The sequence below is a fragment of the Stegostoma tigrinum genome, chromosome 5 (assembly GCF_030684315.1).
Source record: "Stegostoma tigrinum isolate sSteTig4 chromosome 5, sSteTig4.hap1, whole genome shotgun sequence".
Lineage (NCBI taxonomy): Eukaryota > Metazoa > Chordata > Chondrichthyes > Orectolobiformes > Stegostomatidae > Stegostoma > Stegostoma tigrinum.
The window spans coordinates 113,312,946-113,334,735 of NC_081358.1; the positions used below are offsets into that span (position 1 = coordinate 113,312,946).

At 43.9% G+C, this 21,790-nt stretch overlaps 1 protein-coding gene across 3 annotated transcripts in view; it reads left to right on the forward strand.

Moving 5' to 3' along the window:
• Positions 1 to 21,790, forward strand: part of LOC125451651 (receptor-type tyrosine-protein phosphatase mu-like) — an 820,886-nt gene that overhangs the window by 316,342 nt on the left and 482,754 nt on the right. For all 3 annotated transcript variants that reach the window (XM_059646218.1, XM_059646219.1, XM_059646220.1), the window contains exons 5-6: positions 1,586 to 1,701; positions 8,686 to 8,860. In XM_059646218.1, the coding sequence (XP_059502201.1) occupies positions 1,586 to 1,701; positions 8,686 to 8,860 (291 nt within the window). The remainder of the gene's footprint in view (positions 1 to 1,585; positions 1,702 to 8,685; positions 8,861 to 21,790) is intronic.

Sequence of the window (21,790 nt, forward strand, 5' to 3'; positions counted from 1 at the left end):
ACTCCCACTCAAACGCATATTGGTAATCAAAAGAAGACTGCAATTGTTGCTTCACCTTTGGGTTGGCAGGATGCGAATGCGTAAGGGTGCCTTGTTTTAAATGTTTCTGCAATAATCTAGGTACATTTTAACAGCAACTATCAGGCTGACATTACATTACATTGTTTCTCTTCCAAGTGGTCTGTCGTGGCCATGTGATGATACATCATCAGTACATGATGATCCCATGTTGAATGATTACGGAGAGGTTTCTCACCCTTGTGCTGTGAAAGCAATGAATGATGTGGCAGGATCTTCTGGATCCAGCGCTCTTTCCTGTGTCTTTGTTTGTGTCTTAATTTGAATTTGTGAATGAAGTGGAGGGGACAAGTTTGATAAACACTAAGGCCAAACACTATAGTTGGTGGATATGAGAAATTCTGTAGATCTGGCAGCATTCGTGGAGAGAAAAACACAGTCAATGAGTCACATAGGCTTGAAACCTTGATGGAAAGTATTTGTAACTATCATCCAAAAAGGAACATCAGGAGCTGCAGGACTAGGCCACATGGCCTGTTAAACCTGTTCTATTACTCAATACGATGATGGTTGATCTTAACATTGACTCCATTTTCAGACCACTCTTTGTATCCCTTTATTCCCTGAATAACAAAAAATCTGTCTGTGCACAGTGTTAAATATATTCAACAATGGAACTTCTACAACCTGCAGAGACATAGAACTTCAAAGAAGCACAGCCTCTTGAGTGAAAGTTATTTTGCTCATCTCAGTCCTAAATGATTGGCCTGTTACCCTGAGATTGTGTCCCATGATCTATAATTCACTGCCATGGGAGACCATCTTTCATCATTTAACCAGTCAAATCCCATGAATGTTTCAATGAGATTGCCTCCTATTTTTCTAAAGATTGGAGAATACCAACCCAATTTACTCAGCTCTTCATTATAGTTCAACCTTCTCATCCCTCAATGTTGCCTTACAGTAGAGTTTCTAACTCTCCCAGGATAACTCCTTCCTTAAATATGGACTTCAAAACTGCACACAAAACTGCAATGGTACTCGAGGCATAGTTTAACCAAAGTCCTGTTTTATTGCTTGAGGTAACACAGTATGGAGCTGAGGAACACAGCAGGCCAGGCAGCATCAGAGGAGAAGGAAAGTTGATGTTTCTGGCCCTTCTTCAGATTTCTGAAGAAGGGTCCCAACCTGAAACATCAACTTTCCTCTTCCTCTGATGCTGCCTGTCCTGCTGTGTTCCTCCAGCTCTACATTGGGTTGTCTCTGACTCCAGCATCTGCAGTCCTAGCCATCTCTGTATTGTTGCTTAAATTCTTTTTTCTTGCATCCCTTGCAATAATAAGCCACCGTGTCATTTGCAGTCTTAATTGTTCCCTACATATGCATGTTAACATTTAGTGTTCCTTGTATAAGAGTGTTCAAATCTCTGTGAACAAGTTCCTAGTATATTCTTGAATGCCATGAGCTGGAGGTCAACATAAGCTGTAAGTGCACATGGACTGTAATGTAGCATGTTTTATTTCTGTCTTGTTGAAAATGCATTTAAATTTGTTGTTCTTCTTCTCAGCCAAATCTCCTCATTTCCGCCGCCTGCAGAATGTAGAAGTTAATGCCGGGCAGAATGCGACTTTCCAATGCATGGCCAATGGACAGACAACATTCTCTGACAAACTGTGGCTACAGGTAAAAAAGTTCTAAATGGATATTAACAGTCACAAGGTGGCACAGACATTTAATATTGCTAAGAAGGAGATATATAATCAAAGCTTATCATCTTGCCTGTACCAGGACCAAGCAAGAATACCACATTTCAAAGGGAACAAAAACTTTTACTGCAGGCAAAACATGGTGCAGCTTGGTTGGCAAATAGAAGGATTGGTCAAGACTATGGCATGGAAAATGCAACAGGGAACAGTTGCACCAATGTTTTTATTTGAAAATGTGCAATGCTGGAACAAATTCCCTCTGCTTGTTGGTATTTGCGTATATTGTTTCTACCAAATGCAAGTGAGCCAAATTGCATGCTTGACTAACAATCATTAATTTAATCTTAAATTGATGGTTAGCATAATTCTTGGCACATAGGGATTGCTCTGTAAGTATTGTCCAAGCAAAGAATTGTGCCTAATTGGATACATTGTTCTGAAGTTTTTCAAGCGTCGGCTGGTTGAGTCGGCACTCTGCCTGTTGAGAACAGCTGAAGAAACATGCCGTTTGATCTGATCTGCTAATCTTTGGGACGTATGTGTTTATGCGAGATTCGAGAATGAACAATACAATCCATCTCAATCCTATGCTCTTTCTACACAGGGCCGAAATGTTTTCTCTTTATGTATGTAATCAGTTTGACAGTGTCTTCCAGATTGTAACAGCTCAATGCTCAAAAATGATTCTTATTCTTCTATAGGCTTCTTCTAAAAAAGAGGTCATGTTGTGTAATGTCTCACAGTCAACTTATCACTGTACCTTTAAGAGATATGCACATGATATGAACACTGTATCATAACATGTAACCTGAAGGTGTAAAGGTCTTATTACTCCAGGATCGCTCACTATAGGAAGCAAGCTCCTCTTTTGCAACCTATTAGCTGAATATTATTCCATGCACATCCGTGTCTGCTACATGTACCCTCTGCATATAATTAACTGTAATAAATACGTGTTGAATTCTCCAGTACCATGATATGCACACTCAGTTTTTTTATTGTAAGGAATAACTTAAGTATGGCCATATCCAGTAGAATACCCCTGCGAACACAACCATTCGCCGTATCTTAAACCCACTTCCTCTGTTTATCCTGGTTGTTCAGGCAGTGGAAACAATCTCTCCCTGTTACAGTGGCACGGTGGCTCAGTGGTTAGCACGACAGCCTCACAGCACCAGGGATCCGGGTTCGATTCTAGCCTCGGTTACTGTCTGATTGGAGTTTGCACATTCTCCCTGTGTCTGTGGGTTTCCTCCCACAGTCCAAAGATGTGCAGGCTAGGTGGATTGGCCATGCTAAATTGCCCATAGTGTTCAGGGGTGTGTGGGTTACAGGGGATGGGTCTGGGTGGGATGCTTCAAGGTCAGTGTGGACTTGTTGGGCCAAAGGGCCTGTTTCCATACTGTAGGGAGTCTAATCTATTTAACCTCATCATTTGAACACTTCTTTATAAACAATGAAACAGGGAAAACTCAATGTCTCTGTGTTAGTATAATTGAAATTCCTTATCCTGGGTATGATTTTGCTAAATTAACTAATGTTAATATCGTGTGGATACGGAGAGCTAAAGGTTGTGCCCGAGTAGTACACCAAACTTAGAGGAAAGGAGGGGATTTGAGAAAACAGACAAAGGGTACCATTAAGTAGTGATGCTGATGGTGTGAATGTCACATCATATGTATATGTCACATTTAATTCCAACTTACTTCATATTTGTAATGTGTGCTGTTTTAGGGGATTTTTAGTATTCAGTGATGCACCCATTATAAAATACTGTAATTACATGGAAGATTTTGTTTGAAGTTTTTTTTTCCCTATTTTAAAATGATCATTCAGTGGAAATGAAAAAAATCAGCTTTTAAACTAGGCTCACAACTTTGGTGATTAAAGCACTGTAGCTATTGTCACGGCCTCATTACATAACTACTGAACCACCAACCTGATGTACTGCTGTGAAGCTGAGAAAGGAGGTAATCACTGAGTGACTGGAAGATGCATGAATAGTAACAAGCATGAAGTGGCACGTATGATACTACTTGTTAAGACTTGAGAAACCTGTCTGGCAGTAGTGACCATTTTGTAAATCATGATATGTCCTGACATTGTACCTCAATACAACCAGTATTTATGTCTTTCTATTGCAAAAAAATTAATATCTTATTCAATCCCTTTGAGTTTTGAAGTAGATGCATACAATACATTTGCTAAGCTCCGTCCTTTGGGTTCATTTTAAATTAAAGGTTGTTTTTAAGCTATGAAAACCCACATGTAGATGTTTCACATGATCTCTGGCAGATAGGTAATTTGTCTCAGTCTCTCTGAGTTAGGGAGGGAATTGAAGCTGGGGACATTTCTTGATTGCTATCCCTTGACACCAATATAAAGGGAAAAATTTGCATTTATAAAGCACTTTTCACAACCTCACAACATGCCAAAGTGGCTTTATGTCCCATGAAGGAATATTGAAAAGTAATCACTATTGCAGTGTAGAAAATGTGGCAGTTAAATTGCATGTAGTAAGCCCCAGAAGCATTAATGGAGAAAGGCCAGATTATCTATTCTTTAAGTGATGATGTTCCAGAAGCCAACAGACCAGGTAGAAATTACCTTGCTGTTCGCTAATATTACCTTAGTATCGAACTTCAACCCATAACCCACCATTCTAGACAGTGGGTCAATTGCTGGAAAATTAGACTAGAACATGAAACATAGAAGAGTACAGCAGAGAAACAGGCCCTTCACCCTACCATGTCTGTGCTGACCACGATGCCATTGTAAACCTAACTCATCTGCCAGCACATGGACCATTTCCCCTATTCTGTGCTCGTTCATGTGTTTGTCTAAATGCCTCTTAAATGTTGCTATTGCATCTGCTTTGGCCACCTCCCCTGGCAGCATGTTCCAGCTACCTACCAGCCTCTATGTAAAAACCTTTCCTCACACATCTCCTTTAAACTTTCCCCCCTCTCACCTTAAGCCTACACCCTGAGTATTTGACATTTCCACGCTGGGGAAAAAAGGTTGATGATCCACCCTAACCATACCTCTAATAATTTTATATATTTCTATCTGGCTGCTCTTTTAGTCTCTGACATTCTCACAAAAAGCAATCCAAGTTTGTCAAACATTTCCTTATAGCTAATGCACTCCAATCTAGGCAACATCCTGGTAAACGTCTTTTATACCCTCTCCAATGCCTCCATGTCCTTCCTATAGCGTGGGGACCAATACTGAACACCGTACTCCAAATATAACCTAACTAAAGCCTTATACAGCTGCAATATGACTTGCCAACACTTTCAGGGAACTGTGGGCTTGGACCTCAAGATCTCACTGTACAACAATACCCCGCAAAGTGTTGCCATTAACGGTATACAATCCTCTTATATTTGACCTCCTGAACTGCAACACCTCATACTTGTCCAGACTAAACTCAGGAATCACAAGACACCAGGTAATAGTCCAACAGGTTTATTTGAAAACACAAGCTTTTGGATCCTCACTCCTTCTGGTGCTTGTGGGAGAGGTGGCATCAGACACAGAGTTTATCAGTGAAACATCAAAGGACCATACAACTGATAGAGATGTTCTAAACAAACCAGAGATGCTGTTAAGTCTTCAATCAGTTAGAAGACTTGAATTGACTATTATGTATATATAAATTGTGAATTTCTTTCAAGTCACTGCCCTGAGAGAAATAAAAGTTTTAGCAGTGTAAGGATGAAGTGACATTTTAGGTCAGACAATGCCTATTAGGTGTGAGGCCTTGTTTAGAATTTGTTTGTGTTTTTGTTTGGAGTCAGACTGGTTTTATTTCAAAAATAGGAATTTATAAAATTAACTCTCTATAGATTGTGTGCTTCTTGAACAAAGTAGAATGTATCTGCATACAAATTCACCCCATAGATTTGCGTGTGTGTGTGTGTGTGTGTGTGTGTGTGTGTGTGTGTGTGTTTGTGTGTGTGTGTGTGTGTGTGTGTGTGTGTGTATGTGGGCCGGGGAGAGAGAGACTGTGTGTATGTGTGGGAGGGGGACAGAGAGGGGGAGTGACTCTGTGTGCGTGTGTTGGGAGTGTGGAGTCAGAGTTATGGTCTCTGCCTCACACACGCACACCCATACATACACTCATGCGCACACATGTACACACACACACACACACACACTCCCTTATGCACACTCCCTCATACACAATCTCTGTCTCTCACACACTCTTGCACACACTGTATTACACACAATGTCTCTCGCGCACACACACACACACACACACACACACACACACACACACACACACACACTCTCTCTCACACACACACACAGACACACACACACACACACACACACACACACACACACACACACTCTCTCTCTCTTACAGACACACACTCTCTCTCTTTCTGTCACACATGCTGTCACTCATACACTCAAGCACACACACATAGTCTGTCTCTCATACATACAAAATTTCTCTCTCACACACATACATATATAAATCTATGGGGTGAATTTTCATTAGCAGATTTGTAATTGCAGATACAATGTGGTAATTTATAAATTCCTATTTCGGAAATAAAACCAGTCTGACTCCAAGTTACAACACAGACAATTCTAAACGAGGCCTCACACTTAAAATACATTGTCTGACCTGGAATATCACCTCTGGTATACTGACAAAACCTTTAATTATCTTGAGGCAGTGACTTGAAAGAAATTCTGGGATTTGCATCTGAATCAACCAAAACCTGCATCTCCTTTCTAACCAATTAAAGATTTAACAACCATCTTAGATATGTTTAATACATAGTTCTATGTCCCTTCAATCTTTTGCTTATAAATTCTATGTCTGATACTGGCTCTCTCACTAACACCTGAAGAAGGAGCAAGACTCTGAAAGCTTGTGTTTTCAAATAAACCTGTCGGACTGTAACCTGGCGTTGTGTGATTTTTGACCTTATCCATCCCAGTCCAACACTGGCATCTCCACATCAGTTTAGAGTTGAGAGTGTTACTGAATCAAGGGTGACATTTTCACAAAGGTTTGTTCTGGGCAGGATCAAGTTGCGATACTTTCATTGCCTTGGCACCAGTTATAAAAAGTAGAGAGGTATGAGAGGACATGTAACATCAAATATATTATTCTTAATTACCTGTGTTTTCTAGTATTTGGCAGCTGTGAGCTGTGAACAATTCCCAGTGGATTTTGCTTTATGAATATCTTAATAGTCACTTGTCATTTTCTCTTCCTGCTTTGGTTAGGAAGCTGCTTGCATGAGCACCAGGTTCCCTTTGTTACCTTGACTAAGTGTTTATTAGTTTTACGTGAGCCTTGATCATTTGTGCTGCCAGGCAACTCAGACACAGAATGGCATCGTTGAACCTGATCATTTCAACAGAGTCGACATGCTCACAGCAGGGATCCTCGGATTCAGGGCAGAAGCCTTTGGTTGATTGTAAGCCTAACCTTCAGATAGTGAGAAAAAAGAAATTTAACTCCCCTGCGATAGAGATCAACAGACTATGGGTTGAAATCAGCATCTTTTTGGTGTGCACGGCACAGGACTGCATGTTGTGAGCAATTGTTCAAGTGCTGGGACTTCATGCATAATGGGCCGAAGAGTCTGTAATATGTTTAAACATAGAACATAGAACAGTACAGCACAGTACTTTGGCCCATGATGTTGTGCCGACTCATTAATCTACTAAGACCAATCTACCCTGCATATCCTACATTTTACTATCCTCCATATGCCTATCCAAGAGCCGCTTAAAAGTCTCTAAAATATCTGACTCCACTACCACTGCCGACGGTGCATTCTACACGCCTATCGCTCTCTGTGTGAAGAACCTACCTCTGACATTTCGCCAAACCTTCCTCCAATCACCTTAAAGTTATGACCCCTCGTAATAGTTATTTCCACCCTGGGAAAAAGCCACTGGGTAGCCACTCTATCTATGCCGCTCATCATCTCATACACCTCTATCAAGTCACCTCTCATCCTTCTTCGCTCCCATGAAAAAAGCCCAAACTCCCTCAACCTTTCCACATAAGACCTGCACTCCAGTCCAGGCAGCATCCTGGTTCAGCTAGTGAGATTCCAAACTGGAAACATGTACTCAGACAGTGAGGCCCACTCACTCTTAGTTAGTCACTTAATCATTTCACATACCCCATTCTGCCAGCTGACCATACTATACCTCAGTATGGCTAGAATGAGTAAAGACAAAGAGCTGGAAAAGCTCACACCCTTTCACCCCAGATTTTTTGTTGCAAGACAACACAAGAATAGAGCTTTCCCAAGAGAGAGATCACACATTACAATGAATGGGGACGATTTTAACAAATTTATGGTTGAGAAGCTCCCAGGGCTGGTTGAAATAGTTTTCCAGACCACCTACATCATTGGAAGGCAATGGCCTAGTGGCATTACTCCTGGACTCAGGTAATGTTCTGGTGACCCAGGTCCAAATCTCGTCAAGGCAGATGGTGGAATTTAAATCCAATAAACATTGGGAATGCTCTCCTTCTCCCTCAAGATGACCAAGAATCCATTGTTAATTGTTGGGAAAAGCCCATCTGGCTCACGAATGTCCTTTAGGGAGGGAAAATACCATCCTTACCTGGTCTGGCCTACATGTGACTCCAGATCCACAGCAATGTGGTTGACTCATAACTGGGTGGACAGTAAATGCTGACCTAGCCAAATGTGCCCACATCCCATAAATGAATTAAGAAAACATCAGGCCGCAAACTTCATGCCACCCATCTACTAAGTTGCCAATGGGGGTAGTCTTAGTTAAAATTGCTCCTCTGTGTTGGGCCATTGCTCATCTTTTCCTCATCATTGCTCATCATTTGGTCATCATTTCCTTCCTGGAAAAGACAGTATTGTTTGATTGTACATGACAATGGAATGAGTGCATTTTCAGTTTAAGTGCGACTTCACATTGCCCTCCTTCTCCCTAGCGACTCAGTGGGAAGGACACTCCCATGAAGGAGACCAAGGTGTTCAACTACCGTCGATTTGTAGCAACTTTCAACGTAGCTAACACTGTACGGAGTGACACGGACCACTATCGCTGTGTGATTGAATCCGAGGGAGGTGCCGGCGTTTCCAACTATGCCGAGTTAGTTGTGAAAGGTTTGTTTGTGATTTCTCTATCCTCTTCCAATTAACGTGAGATTTTCTCTTCTGCATCTCGGATGAGAAGGCCCTTGTTACTCTGAGAGAAAGGCCTTGAAAGTCAGATGCAGTACCAAGATTATTTTTCACAAAGCTCACTGCAAAACAAAACAGAACATTGTTGCATAAAAGTAAAATTCTGTTTGAAAACTGAAAGTGCTGGACAAACTCAGCAGCGTCTGTGGAGACAGGAAAAGTTAATGGAAGCTATATACATTGTAAAGACTGTACGCACACAAGGTCATTTTTAGAATTTGGATGTGCATAGTATTTACAGCAAATTGGGGGCATAGCTTTAATCATTTGGGTATTACTTACATAAGGACCTTAAGCTTGATTTCCTTTTGTACTTCAACAACAGCGACACATATTTGTAACATGTTCTTAAAGTGCAAATTCTCTTTAAACATGCACCCACTGAAAGCTGAGCAGTTTGGACAGAGATTGCATAATTAAAGTTCAGGAGTTTTTTGTGTTTACCATCAAGGACTAAATGGTATTGATACGCCTTATTCCAGGTTGATTCCACAATGGATGACCCTTATTGGCAGTTGCCACTTCAACTGCTGGCACCACGGCTGTTTATACAATGGTGTGGAAGAGAGAAAGCACTAAAGTTTTCTCCATGTTTAATGTAGAAAATTCCAGTCTCCAACTGACCCCAACGCTCAGTAATCTGTAGGCTTTGTAGCTGTGAGCCCTTCAAAGTCATCTGTGGGAAAAACCCATGGTCTGTGAGTTTATTGTGATGATGTGTTAATTAATAGTATTGCTCTGAAATTACATGATTTATTATCAATGAATGAAATCAACTTGAAACTGGCAGAACAACAGTTTTGAAATGAACACTGCAGGTATCAGCCAAAGAGAGATATTTTCGAGATTCAGTTCTTATGCAAACAATGTGAACAGTTTTGGGGGCTAAACAGAAACAAGCTGAAGACTAAGATAATAAAATGTGAGGCTGGATGAACACAGCAGGCCAAGCAGCATCTCAGGAGCACAAAAGCTGACGTTTCGGGCCTAGACCCTTCATCAGAGAGGGGGATGGGGGGAGGGAACTGGAATAAATAGGGAGAGAGGGGGAGGCGGACCGAAGATGGAGAGTAAAGAAGATAGGTGGAGAGGGTGTAGGTGGGGAGGTAGGGAGGGGATAGGTCAGTCCAGGGAAGACGGACAGGTCAAGGAGGTGGGATGAGGTTAGTAGGTAGCTGGGGGTGCGGCTTGGGGTGGGAGGAAGGGATGGGTGAGAGGAAGAACCGGTTCGGGAGGCAGAGACAGGTTGGACTGGTTTTGGGATGCAGTGGGTGGGGGGGAAGAGCTGGGCTGGTTGTGTGGTGCAGTGGGGGGAGGGGATGAACTGGGCTGGTTGAGGGATGCAGTGGGGGAAGGGGAGATTTTGAAACTGGTGAAGTCCACATTGATACCATATGGCTGCAGGGTTCCCAGGCGGAATATGAGTTGCTGTTCCTGCAACCTTCGGGTGGCATCATTGTGGCAGTGCAGGAGGCCCATGATGGACATGTCATCAAGAGAATGGGAGGGGGAGTGGAAATGGTTTGCGACTGGGAGGTGCAGTTGTTTGTTGCGAACTGAGCGGAGGTGTTCTGCAAAGCGGTCCCCAAGCCTCCGCTTGGTTTCCCCAATGTAGAGAAAGCCGCACCGGGTACAGTGGATGCAGTATACCACATTGGCAGATGTGCAGGTGAACCTCTGCTTAATGTGGAATGTCATCTTGGGGCCTGGGATGGGGGTGAGGGAGGAGGTGTGGGGACAAGTGTAGCATTTCCTGCGGTTGCAGGGGAAGGTGCCGGGTGTGGTGGGGTTGGAGGGCAGTGTGGAGCGAACAAGGGAGTCACGGAGAGAGTGGTCTCTCCGGAAAGCAGACAGGGGTGGGGATGGAAAAATGTCTTGGGTGGTGGGGTCGGATTGTAAATGGCGGAAGTGTCGGAGGATAATGCGTTGTATCCGGAGGTTGGTAGGGTGGTGTGTGAGAACGAGGGGGATCCTCTTGGGGCGGTTGTGGCGGGGGCGGGGTGTGAGGGATGTGTCGCGGGAAAGGCGGGAGACGCGGTCAAGGGCGTTCTCAATCACCGTGGGGGGGAAGTTGCGGTCCTTAAGCTGAAGACTGCCAGGAAATGATTGTTCTGTCAGCCAATGCTCCACGCAATGTGCAAAGCTTCACAAAGGCTATGTAACTCTTTGTGTTTTTATCCCATATTCCTTCCTTGCCTTTTCTATTGCTCCATAAATCCAACTTATTGCCAGTCCTCTTTCAGTGGTGTATTTGGAAAAGCTTCACAGTGTAATTAGCCAACAGAAGGTGTTCTCACAGAAGGACAGGCTGACCTGGCTGCGTTAACAACAAAGGTTCGACAAAATGTCGTTTCTCATTTATTTAAATTCTCCTCTCTCCCCACAAGTGATAATTGATGGTAACATTCTACTCAGCTGTGAAAAAGCAAGTTGCTTTTTTTTTCAGTATGTCAAAAGAATCTGGAAGAGTTCAGCATAGGGAGGTGGTCAGTCGTTTGATGTCAGTTGTAGAGGCACAGGGCCATAGAGATGTACAGCGCGGAAACAGACCCTTTGGTTCAACTCGTCCATGCCTACAAGGTACCCTGAGTAGATCTAGCCCCATTTGCCAGCATTTGACCATATCCCTCTAAACCCTTCCTGTTAATGTATCCATCCAGATGCCTTTTCTCTGTTATAATTGTACAAGCCTCCACCACTTCCTCTGGCAGCTTGTTCCATCCACGCACCACCCTCTGCTTGAAAAGGTTACCTCTTAGGCCCCTTTTAAATATTTCCCCTCTCACCTTAAACCTATGCCCTCTAGTTTGGACTCTGCTATCCTGGGAATAAAGACCTGGGCTATAAGCCCTGCTCATACCCCTCTTGATTTTATAAACGTCTGTAAAGTCACTCCTCAGCCTCCGACACTCCAGGAAAAATCGCCCCAGCCAATTCAGCCCCTCCCTATGGCTCAAACCCTCCAACCCCGGCAACATCCCCTTGTGAATATTTTCTGAATCCTTTCAAGTTTAATAACGTCTTTCCTACAGCAGGGAGATGAGAATTAAATACCGTATTCCAGAATCGGGCTCAAACAACATCCCCTGCAGCTGTAATATGACGTTTACCTCCTATATTCAATGCACTGACCATTAAAAGGCAAGCGTACCAAGAGCCTTCTCACTACCCTGTCTATGTGTGACTCTATTTTCAAAAAACAATGAACCTGCATATCAAAGTCTCTTTGTTTAGCAACACTCTTCAGGACCCTTTTTTAAGTGTATAAGTCCTGCCCTGGTTTGCCTTTCCAAAGTGCAGCACCTCACATTTATCTAAATTAAACTTGATCTGCCACTCCTTGGCCCATCGGCCCATCTGATCAAAGGCCTGTAGTACTCTGAGGTGATCTTTATCACTGCTCACTACTCCACACTAATTTTGGCATCATCTGAAAACTTATGAAGCATTCCTCCCATTTTCACATCCATACGATTAATGTAAATTATAAAAATCAGTAGACCATTTGAAGGAAGAGGATTGAAAATATAAGCCTATATAGCTGTAGACGAGACATGAGTTCAGTTTGGTGCCTCAGCCAGCTTGGAAATCACTATTACTGAGGCAGAGCACTCGAACACAAAACCTGCATGAGTTAATGTGAGTTGTTCAGTTCTGTTGGTGATGGAGGGAGATGGCACAGGGAGATAAGCAATAAAGTGGTGCTTCGATGCATTGTCTTCAGGGATGTAGCTTTCTCTCAGTCTTTGACAGTCAATTTGGAACAACACCACATAAAAATGATTTAGGAACACAGAAACAGTTCTTACAGTTCAAAAAGTCAAATCAGCGTCTATCACAAGGAAAAACAAAGTGTGGAGCTGGATGAACACAGCAGGCCAAGCAGCATCTCAGGAGCACAAAAGCTGACGTTTCGAGGGTCTAGGCCCGAAACGTCAGCTTTTGTGCTCCTAAGATGCTGCTTTTCCGGCTGTGTTCATCCAGCTCCATACTTTGTTATCTCGGATTCTCCAGCATCTGCAGTTCCCATTATCTCTATCACAAGGAAAACTAGCCCTAATTTCCCACTTCCTACAGACCAAGGGGGTGGCCATGGGCACCCGCATGGGCCCCAGCTATGCCTGCCTCTTTGAAGGTTACGTGGAACAGTCCATCTTCCGCACCTACACAGGCCCCAAACCCCATCTCTTCCTCCGGTACATTGATGACTGTATCGGCGCCGACTCTTGCTCCCCAGAGGAGCTCAAACAGTTCATCCACTTCACCAACACCTTCCACCCCAACCTTCAGTTCACCTGGGCCATCTCCAGCACATCCTTCACCTTCCTGGACCTCTCTGTCTCCATCTCAGGCAACCAGCTTGTAACTGATGTCCATTTCAAGCCCAGCGACTCCCACAGCTACCTAGAATACACCTCCTCCCACCCACCCTCCTGCAAAAATTCCATCCCCTATTCCCAATTCCTCCGCCTCCACCGCATCTGCTCCCACGATGAGACATTCCACACCCGCACATCCCAGATGTCCAAGTTCTTCAAGGACCGCAACTTTCCCCCCACAGTGATCGAGAACGCCCTTGACCGCGTCTCCCGTATTTCCCGCAACACATCCCTCACACCCCGCCCCCGCCACAACCGCCAAAAGAGGATCCCCCTCGTTCTCACAGACCACCCACCAACCTCCGGATACAACGCATCATCCTCCGACACTTCCGCCATCTACAATCCGACCCCACCACCCTAGATATTTTTCCATCCCCACCCCTGTCTGCTTTCCGGAGAGACCACTCTCTCCGTGACTCCCTTGTTCGCTCCACACTGAGCTCCAACCCCACCACACCCGGCACCTTCCCCTGCAACCGCAGGAAATGCTACACTTGCCCCCACACCTCCTCCCTCATCCTTATCCCAGGCCCCAAGATGACATTCCACATTAAGCAGAGGTTCACCTGCACATCTGCCAATGTGGTATACTGCATCCACTGTACCCGGTGTGGCTTCCTCTACATTGGGGAAACCAAGCGGAGGCTTGGGGGCCGCTTTGCAGAACACCTCCGCTCAGTTCGCAACAAACTACTGCACCTCCCAGTCGCAGACCATTTCCACTCCCCCTCCCATTCTTTAGATGACATGTCCATCATGGGCCTCCTGCAGTGCCACAATGATGCCACCCGAAGGTTGCAGGAACAGCAACTCATATTCCGCCTGGGAACCCTGCAGCCTAATGGTATCAATGTGCACTTCACCAGTTTCAAAATCTCCCCTTCCCCCACCGCATCCCTAAACCAGCCCCGTTCGTCCCCTCCCCCCACTGCACCACACAACCAGCCCAGCTCTTCCCCTCCACCCACTGCATCCCAAAACCAGTCCAACCTGTCTCTGCCTCCCTAACCGGTTCTTCCTCTCACCCATCCCTTCCTCCCACCCCAAGTCGCACCCCCATCTACCTACTAACCTCATCCCACCTCCTTGACCTGTCCATCTTCCCTGGACTGACCTATCCCCTCCCTACCTCCCCACCTATACTCTCTCCACCTATCTTCTTTTCTCTCCATCTTCGGTCCGCCTCCCCCTCTCTCCCTATTTATTCCAGAACCCTCACCCCATCCCCCTCTCTGATGAAGGGTCCAGGCCCGAATCGTCAGCTTTTGTGCTCCTGAGATGCTGCTTGGCCTGCTGTGTTCATCCAGCCTGACATTTTATTATCCTAATTTCATGTTGCTTCTCTGTCCTCTTACTCCTTTACTCATCCTTTCTTCAGCAGACAATCTAACCTAATGCAAATGTTGGCGCAGTCTCTGTTTCAGTCACTAACACTGGCAATGAGTTCTGGATCAACAGCTTCTTTGTGCAAAATGTCTTACAACTAATTGTGAAGATGGCGCTCCTCACTTTGCATTCTGTGGTCACTGGGCAGATGCTGCTTATATCAACTTCCTCAAATCCTTCCAAAGTTTAAACCACTTTTCACTAACTCCCTTACTCTCCTCAGTTCTGATAAAAGCTGTTCTACAGATGACTTTGGAAACAAAAAGTTTGAACTTCGAAGAGGTTCAAAGAGACACAGGAGAAAATTACCTCTAAAATTGGAAGGTGAGAAGGTGGGGGTTTGCTGATGGTTTGGAGGGGATGGGCAGATACAGAAAGCTGGGATATATATGTCTGCATTTGAATTGGAATCATTAGGAAGGGCCTGCATAGTGCTCTGATCTGCAGACCCACCAGAAAGTTTAACGTCAGCATCGTGTATTTTCTCAGGCAGAATTTCACTGGAAGAAGGAAAGGCAGCCACTGTGAAAGAAAAACAGCCAGTGTATACTTCTTCAAAGTTCTGGTGCTTAATTTTTATGTTGTGGTAATGTCTTTAGATTATAGTGATTGTGCATGTGCCCTTGCATTCTTGTTGCCATGCCTCCAACACCTTGAATTTTGTTGGAAGATTGTTGGAGAAATTGAGGTTTCATCCTGGGTATGTTGAATTTGAAAGAATAGAGGCGCCTTTTCCTGTATCCAATTTAAAACTTGTTTTCTTGCAATCAATCATGATGCCAGACTAGCTAGACTTGCTTTGTAGGTGTATGACATTCCCCAAGATGAATGTATCTCGTTCCTCAATAGCATCAAATTCTTGGATGATTATGTATTGGAGTTTGTTTTTTCAAACTTTCATCCCACTGGCAGAAATCTCCTTCTGCTGTTTCAGAAAATCCCTTGAAAATGCCTTTCCCTCTGGTATTCATGGACGCCAGCCAAGTTGGCTGAACAGTGTTTCTACTGATGAGGAACTTTCCCACTATGGTGAGGACAAGAAGCCAGGGCTGGGGGAGGGCTGTGTGTTCTGCACCTTCAGCCTACTGCACCTGTCAAATAAAGTGGCATGTTAGTTATTCTCCAGTTAATAAATTTGATCCACTTAGAGTGGACAGTCTGGTGCCAGGAAAGTTCACTGTCCCCTTGGATTAAAAACACTCCATTCTAGCAACTTTTACGAGAGTGAAACCCTCTTCATTCTGTAAACATGCTGATATGATCTTTAAGATGCAGCCCACTATCAACTCATCTCTCATTGTTTCATATTGATAGCTACTGGTGTTTGCTGACTTCTTGGTGCCAATTCTTTCAATATGGGGTTAGGTTGGCACTTGCTGCATAGTCCCGGGTGGGTATGATAAAGGCAAGGATATTTTATTGTGTTTCTGTTATCTGCGTGGTGAAAGCAGAAAACAGCTTGTTGCCTGCCCGTGGTCAGTGCTGTGTCTGGGTTTTTGCCACTTTGCAGAGACTGGTTAGGTGCTAAAGTCATCTCCCTCATTTTTGCTGCTGGGGTTCCCTTCAGGTATCCTCGCCCCTTCCTTCAGTTGATTTACTGGGCTGCCCTCACTCCACACTGTGCTATCACTGAGCTTCTCTCTAGCTGACCCTTTTGTTACTTGCTGCCATTTCCTGGCTGTAATCACTGCTGCCATCATGTAAGGAAGGGGCTGGGGGGGTTCTGCACCCATGTCCTGTTGCATCTGTTGAGAAAGTGGTATGATAGTCCTTCTCTAATTAATAAACTTGGTCCATTTGGGGTGGATGGTCTGGCCCCAGGAAACTAAAACTGATTCTAGCAAATATTTCTGTTGTAAGGCCCTTTGTTGCTTGCTGCAATTTCCTGGTTATAATCACTGCTGCCATCAGATAATGGAAGGTAGTCCATACCCATGTGAGTGAACAATCTTTACTCAGGATAAACTATCCACTGACAGATGGTGAGAGAGGATGTATCGGGACCCTGACCCATTTGGGTCCTAGTTGTAAGTAACCTGACAGAAGTGGGTGGTAGAGCCTAGAAAGAAACAGTCAATTTAGCTCGGCTAAGCATTGATCTCTCTTGTTTCCAGATTGAAGTATATAAGACGGATTTCCCCATGCATGCTTGAAAATGTAAAGGGAGGTTTTGATCATTTGTGACTGAGGTTGAACTGGTTAAGAATTGCTGAGCTGCCATGCTCATTTCCATGGATCAGGCTCCCTCTTTTGGTTTTAATTTTAGTTCATTCCCACTTCTTGGCCTCTCCAGAGCAGTGACAAGATGAGCTCTGGTCTTTCAGCAAAGTATCAGACAGGCTGCTCATAAGGCATGGATAATTACAGCTTCTTTTGTTAGCTTCAGGTTACAATTCTCACAACATTTGCAGTCAGCATTGCAACTGATGGAGCAGCTCCAGGGCATAATTCCAAGAACAGTTAATGGACTGGGAATAGTAAGGATAATTGCAAACTGGGTACATTTATGTGACAGCAGCCTGCCCAGTTTGCAGGTTGAAACTCCAAGCCTGACAAAACATAAAGTATTAAACTAATGCATATGTTTCATGAATATCGACAGAGCTCATTAATGTATATTGATGAGAAACTATATGAGCTTCACAATGTAATCACGTTGGCCCAACCTGATGAGGAGCGATGCAGCAGTGGGCCTTTTGTTTGCAAAGACCTGCCATGCGCATGTCTAATCTCATATACTTATTAAAATTTGGATGTCTCCATGGTTTTAGCCCTCCTGTTCTCTGTAAACACAACAAAACAACAAAGAACAAAGAAAATTACAGCACAGGAACAGGCCCTTCGGCCCTCCAAGCCTGCGCCGATCGAAATCCTGTCTAAACCTGTCATCTATTTTCTAAGGGTCTGTATCCCTTTGCTCCCTGCCCATCTATGTACCTGTCCAGATACATCTTAAAAGATACTATCGTGTCTACGTCTACCACTTCCCCTGGCAACGCATTCCAGGCACCCACTGCCCTCTGTGTAAAGAACTGTCCACGCATATCTCCCTTAAACTTTCCTCCTCTCACTTTGAACTCATGACCCCTAGTAATTGAGTCCCCCACTCTGGGAAAAAGCTTCTTGCTATCCACCCTGTCTATACCCCTCATGATTTTGTAGACCTCAATCAGGTCCCCCCTCAATCTCCATCTTTCTAATGAAAATAACCCTAATCTACTCAACCTCTCTTCATAGCTAGCACCCTCCATACAGGGCAACATCCTGGTGAACCTCCTCTGCACCCTCTCCAAAGCATCCACATCCTTTTGGTAATGTGGCGACCAGAACTGTACACAGTACTCCAAATGTGGCCGAACCAAAGTCCTATACAACTGTAACATGACCTGCCAACTCTTGTACTCAATACCCCGTCCGATGAAGGAAAGCATGCCGTATGCCTTCTTGACCACCCTATTGACCTGCGTTGCCACCTTCAGGGAACAATGGACCTGAACACCCAGATCTCTCTGAACATCAATTTTCCCCAGGACTTTTCCATTTACTGTATAGTTTGTTTGTGAATTAGATCTTCCAAAATGCAACACCTCGCATTTGCCCGGATTGAACTCCATCTGCCATTTATCTGCTCAACTCTCCAATCTATCTATATTCTGCTGTAATCTCTGACAGTCCACTTCACTATCTGCTACTTCACCAATCTTAGTGTCATCTGCAAACTTGCTGATCAGACCACCTACACCTTCCTCCAAATCATTTATGTATATCACAAACAACAGTGGTCCCAGCACAGATCCCTGTGGAACACCACTGGTCACAGGTCTCCAATTTGAGAAACCCCCTTCCACTACTACTCTCTGTCTCCTGTTGCCTAACCAGTTTTTTTATCCATCTATCTAGCACACCCTGGACCCCATGTGACTTCACTTTCTCCATCAGCCTGCCATGGGGAACCTTATCAGCCTTACTGAAGTCCATGTATATGACATCTACAGCCCTTCACTCATCAATCAACTTTGTCATGTCCTCAAAGAATTCTATTAAGTTGGTAAGACATGACCTTCCCTGCACAAAACCATGTTGCCTATCACTGATAAGCCCATTTTCTTCCAAATGGGAATAGATCCTATCCCTCAGTATCTTCTCCAGCAGCTTCCCTACCACTGATGTCAGGCTCACCGGTCGATAACTACCTGGATTATCCCTGCTGCCCTTCTTAAACAAGGGGACAACATTAGCAAAACACATAGGGCAATGCAAATCCCTGATCAACGCTACTCCAACTTTGCACATTTCCACATTTCTGCATTTTACTGGTGGCCATGCCTTCAGCCTGTAAACTCAGAAAACCCTTCCCTAAATCTTTCCACTTGTCTCTCTCCCTCTCCTTGACACCAGCTCTTTCGGCAAATATTTGATCATCCATCTTAATACCTCCTCGCATGACTGGTTCTTAAGGTGTGAGAGGTGAAGTACTGACATGGATAGAGGAATGGCTGCCTGGCAGAAGGCAGAGAGTGGTGACAAAGGGATGGCAGCCGATAACTTGTGGAGTTCCACAGGGGTCATAAGACCATAAGATGACAAGACATAGGAGTGGAAGTAAGGCCATTCGGCCCATCAAGTCCACTCCGCCATTTAAATCATGGCTGATGGGCATTGCAACTCCAAAAGGTTGGGATCACAACAATTCACGTTGAACACTAACAATCTGGACAAAGTAACTGAGGACATTATTGCTGAGCTTGCAGATGACACAAAGACAGGTGTAGGGGTAGTTAATGTTGGGGAAGCAGGAGCTTGCAGTGGACTTGGACATGCTAGGAAAGTGAGCAAAGAAGTGGCAGATAGAATACGATATGGCAAAATGTAATGTTATACATTTTGGTAGGAAGAGTAAAGGCATAGAATATTTTCTAAAAGGGGAAAGGCTTCAGAAACCTGAACAGCAAAAGGACTTAGGAGTCCTAGTTCAGGATTCTCTTAAGGTTAACATGTAGGTTCAGTTGGCTGTTAAGGAAGGGGAATGTAATGTGGGCATTCATTTTCAGGAAGGCTAGAATATGGGGGTAGAGATGTACCGTTGACGCTGTATCAGGGTGTGGTTAGACTGCCTTTGGAATATTGTGAGCAGTTTTGGGCCATGTATCTGAGAAAAGATCTGCAGGCTTTGGAGGGGTCCAGATGAGGTTTACAAGAATGGTCCCGTGGATGAAGGATGTCATATGACGAGCAGTTGAGACATCTGAGTCTGTGTTCAATGGAGTTTAGAAGAATGAGGGTGGGGGGGATCTTATTGAAATTTACAAGATACTTGAGAGACTTGGGTCGAGCGGACACAGAGAAGATGTTTCTACTGGTAGGAGAGACTGACTCAGAGTGAAGGTTATGACCCTTTAGAACTGAGATGAGGAGGAATTTCTTCAGCCAGAGGGCGGTGACTGTGTGGAACTCATTGCTACAGAGAGCTATGAAAGCCAAGTCAGTGAGTGTTTTTAAGACAGAGATAGATCAGTTCTTGATTAATAAGAAATCAAAAAGGGGAGAAGGCAAGAGAATGGGGTTGAGAAACATGTCAGCCTTGATCGAATGGTGGAGCAGACTCAAGGGCTGAATGGCCTAATTCTGCTCCTATACCTTAAGGTCTTGTCATATTTTGTTTGATAATGTTCCTGTGAAGGGTCATTTTGGGGCATTTATAAATGCAAGTTGTTGTTTCAATCTATCGAACTTCAAAGTTGGTCAGATCCCCAAAATGGTGCACCAGGATAGAATTAAAAGTGAAAGAAGTTATTAACCAATATCAAAGAAGTGACTTTGAATTAAGAGGATCACGTTATAGAAATTATTTATTTGTGTCAACCTCAGTTAGTAGCAAATTTTGTTTCTTAGTAATAAGGTTGTCAGTTCAAGAGACTTAAACAAAAGAGGAAATGAAATTTGACATCTAAGTGCATATTGAGGGAAAGCTGTACTGCTAGCATGTACCAACTTTGTAATAAGATGTTAAACTTAGGTTCCATCTCCCCCTTCAGTTGGATTTAAAGATCCTACAATATTATTTCCAAAAAGAAGACAAAGGGAGATAACCTGATAATCTGGGCAATATTTGTCCCTCAGGCATGACAAGGGCAGATACTGTGTGTCCATTGTCACTTTGCTGTTTGTGGAATACATTTGTGTAATTTGACTGACACTTTTCCTACAACAATGATTCCATTTCAAAAAGCACTTTGTTGGCAATAAAGCAATTTGGGAATTCAGCGTAAAAAAGGTGCTGACGAAATATAAGTCTTTCTTTCAGAAAGATGTCATTTCTTTCCTCTAAGCCATTACCCTCTGTCTAAAAGCTTGTCATTGAACTGTGCTTGTACCAAACACACAGTAAACCTTCAAATTATTTGTGTTGTCTAAAAGTTGGAAATTTTATCTTTACACATATGGGGAGGTGATAGCCTCTTGATGGTTAATCCAGAGACCCAGATAATGGACTGGGGACCCGTGTTCGAGTCCTGCCACAGCAGCTGGTAGAATTTGAATTCAATAAATATCTGGAACTAAGAGTCTAATAATGACCATGAATCCATTGTCAATTGTCAGGAAAAACCCATCTGGTTCACTAATATGCTTTAGGGAAGGAAGCTGCCATCTTTCCCTGGTTTGGCCTACATGTGACTCCAGACCCACAGCATTGTGGTTGACTCTTAACTGCCCTTTGGACAATTAGGATGGGCAATAAATGCTGCCTGGCCAGTGACACCCTCATCCCGTGAATGAAGAATAAAGAAATATGTGCTTGAGTAAAATAACCCTTGAAGACTAACTGTTAAAGGATTTGCAAATTTACTATCGAGGTGGGAAAAGAAGAAATTAGCCAGGATTCCTAACCACAATGGTCATGCAATGGTCTCACCAGCATCTGGGATTTAAGTGGTAAATGAATAAGGATGGAACTGAGCCCTAAAATGCTGCCTTCTCTTCACAGTCTACTGACACTGTCTGAGTTCTCAGATAAGGCCCAGGAAGACAGCTGTATAAATGCAACTATCTCCTAACTCAAGCCATCTCTTCTTTAAAATGATGA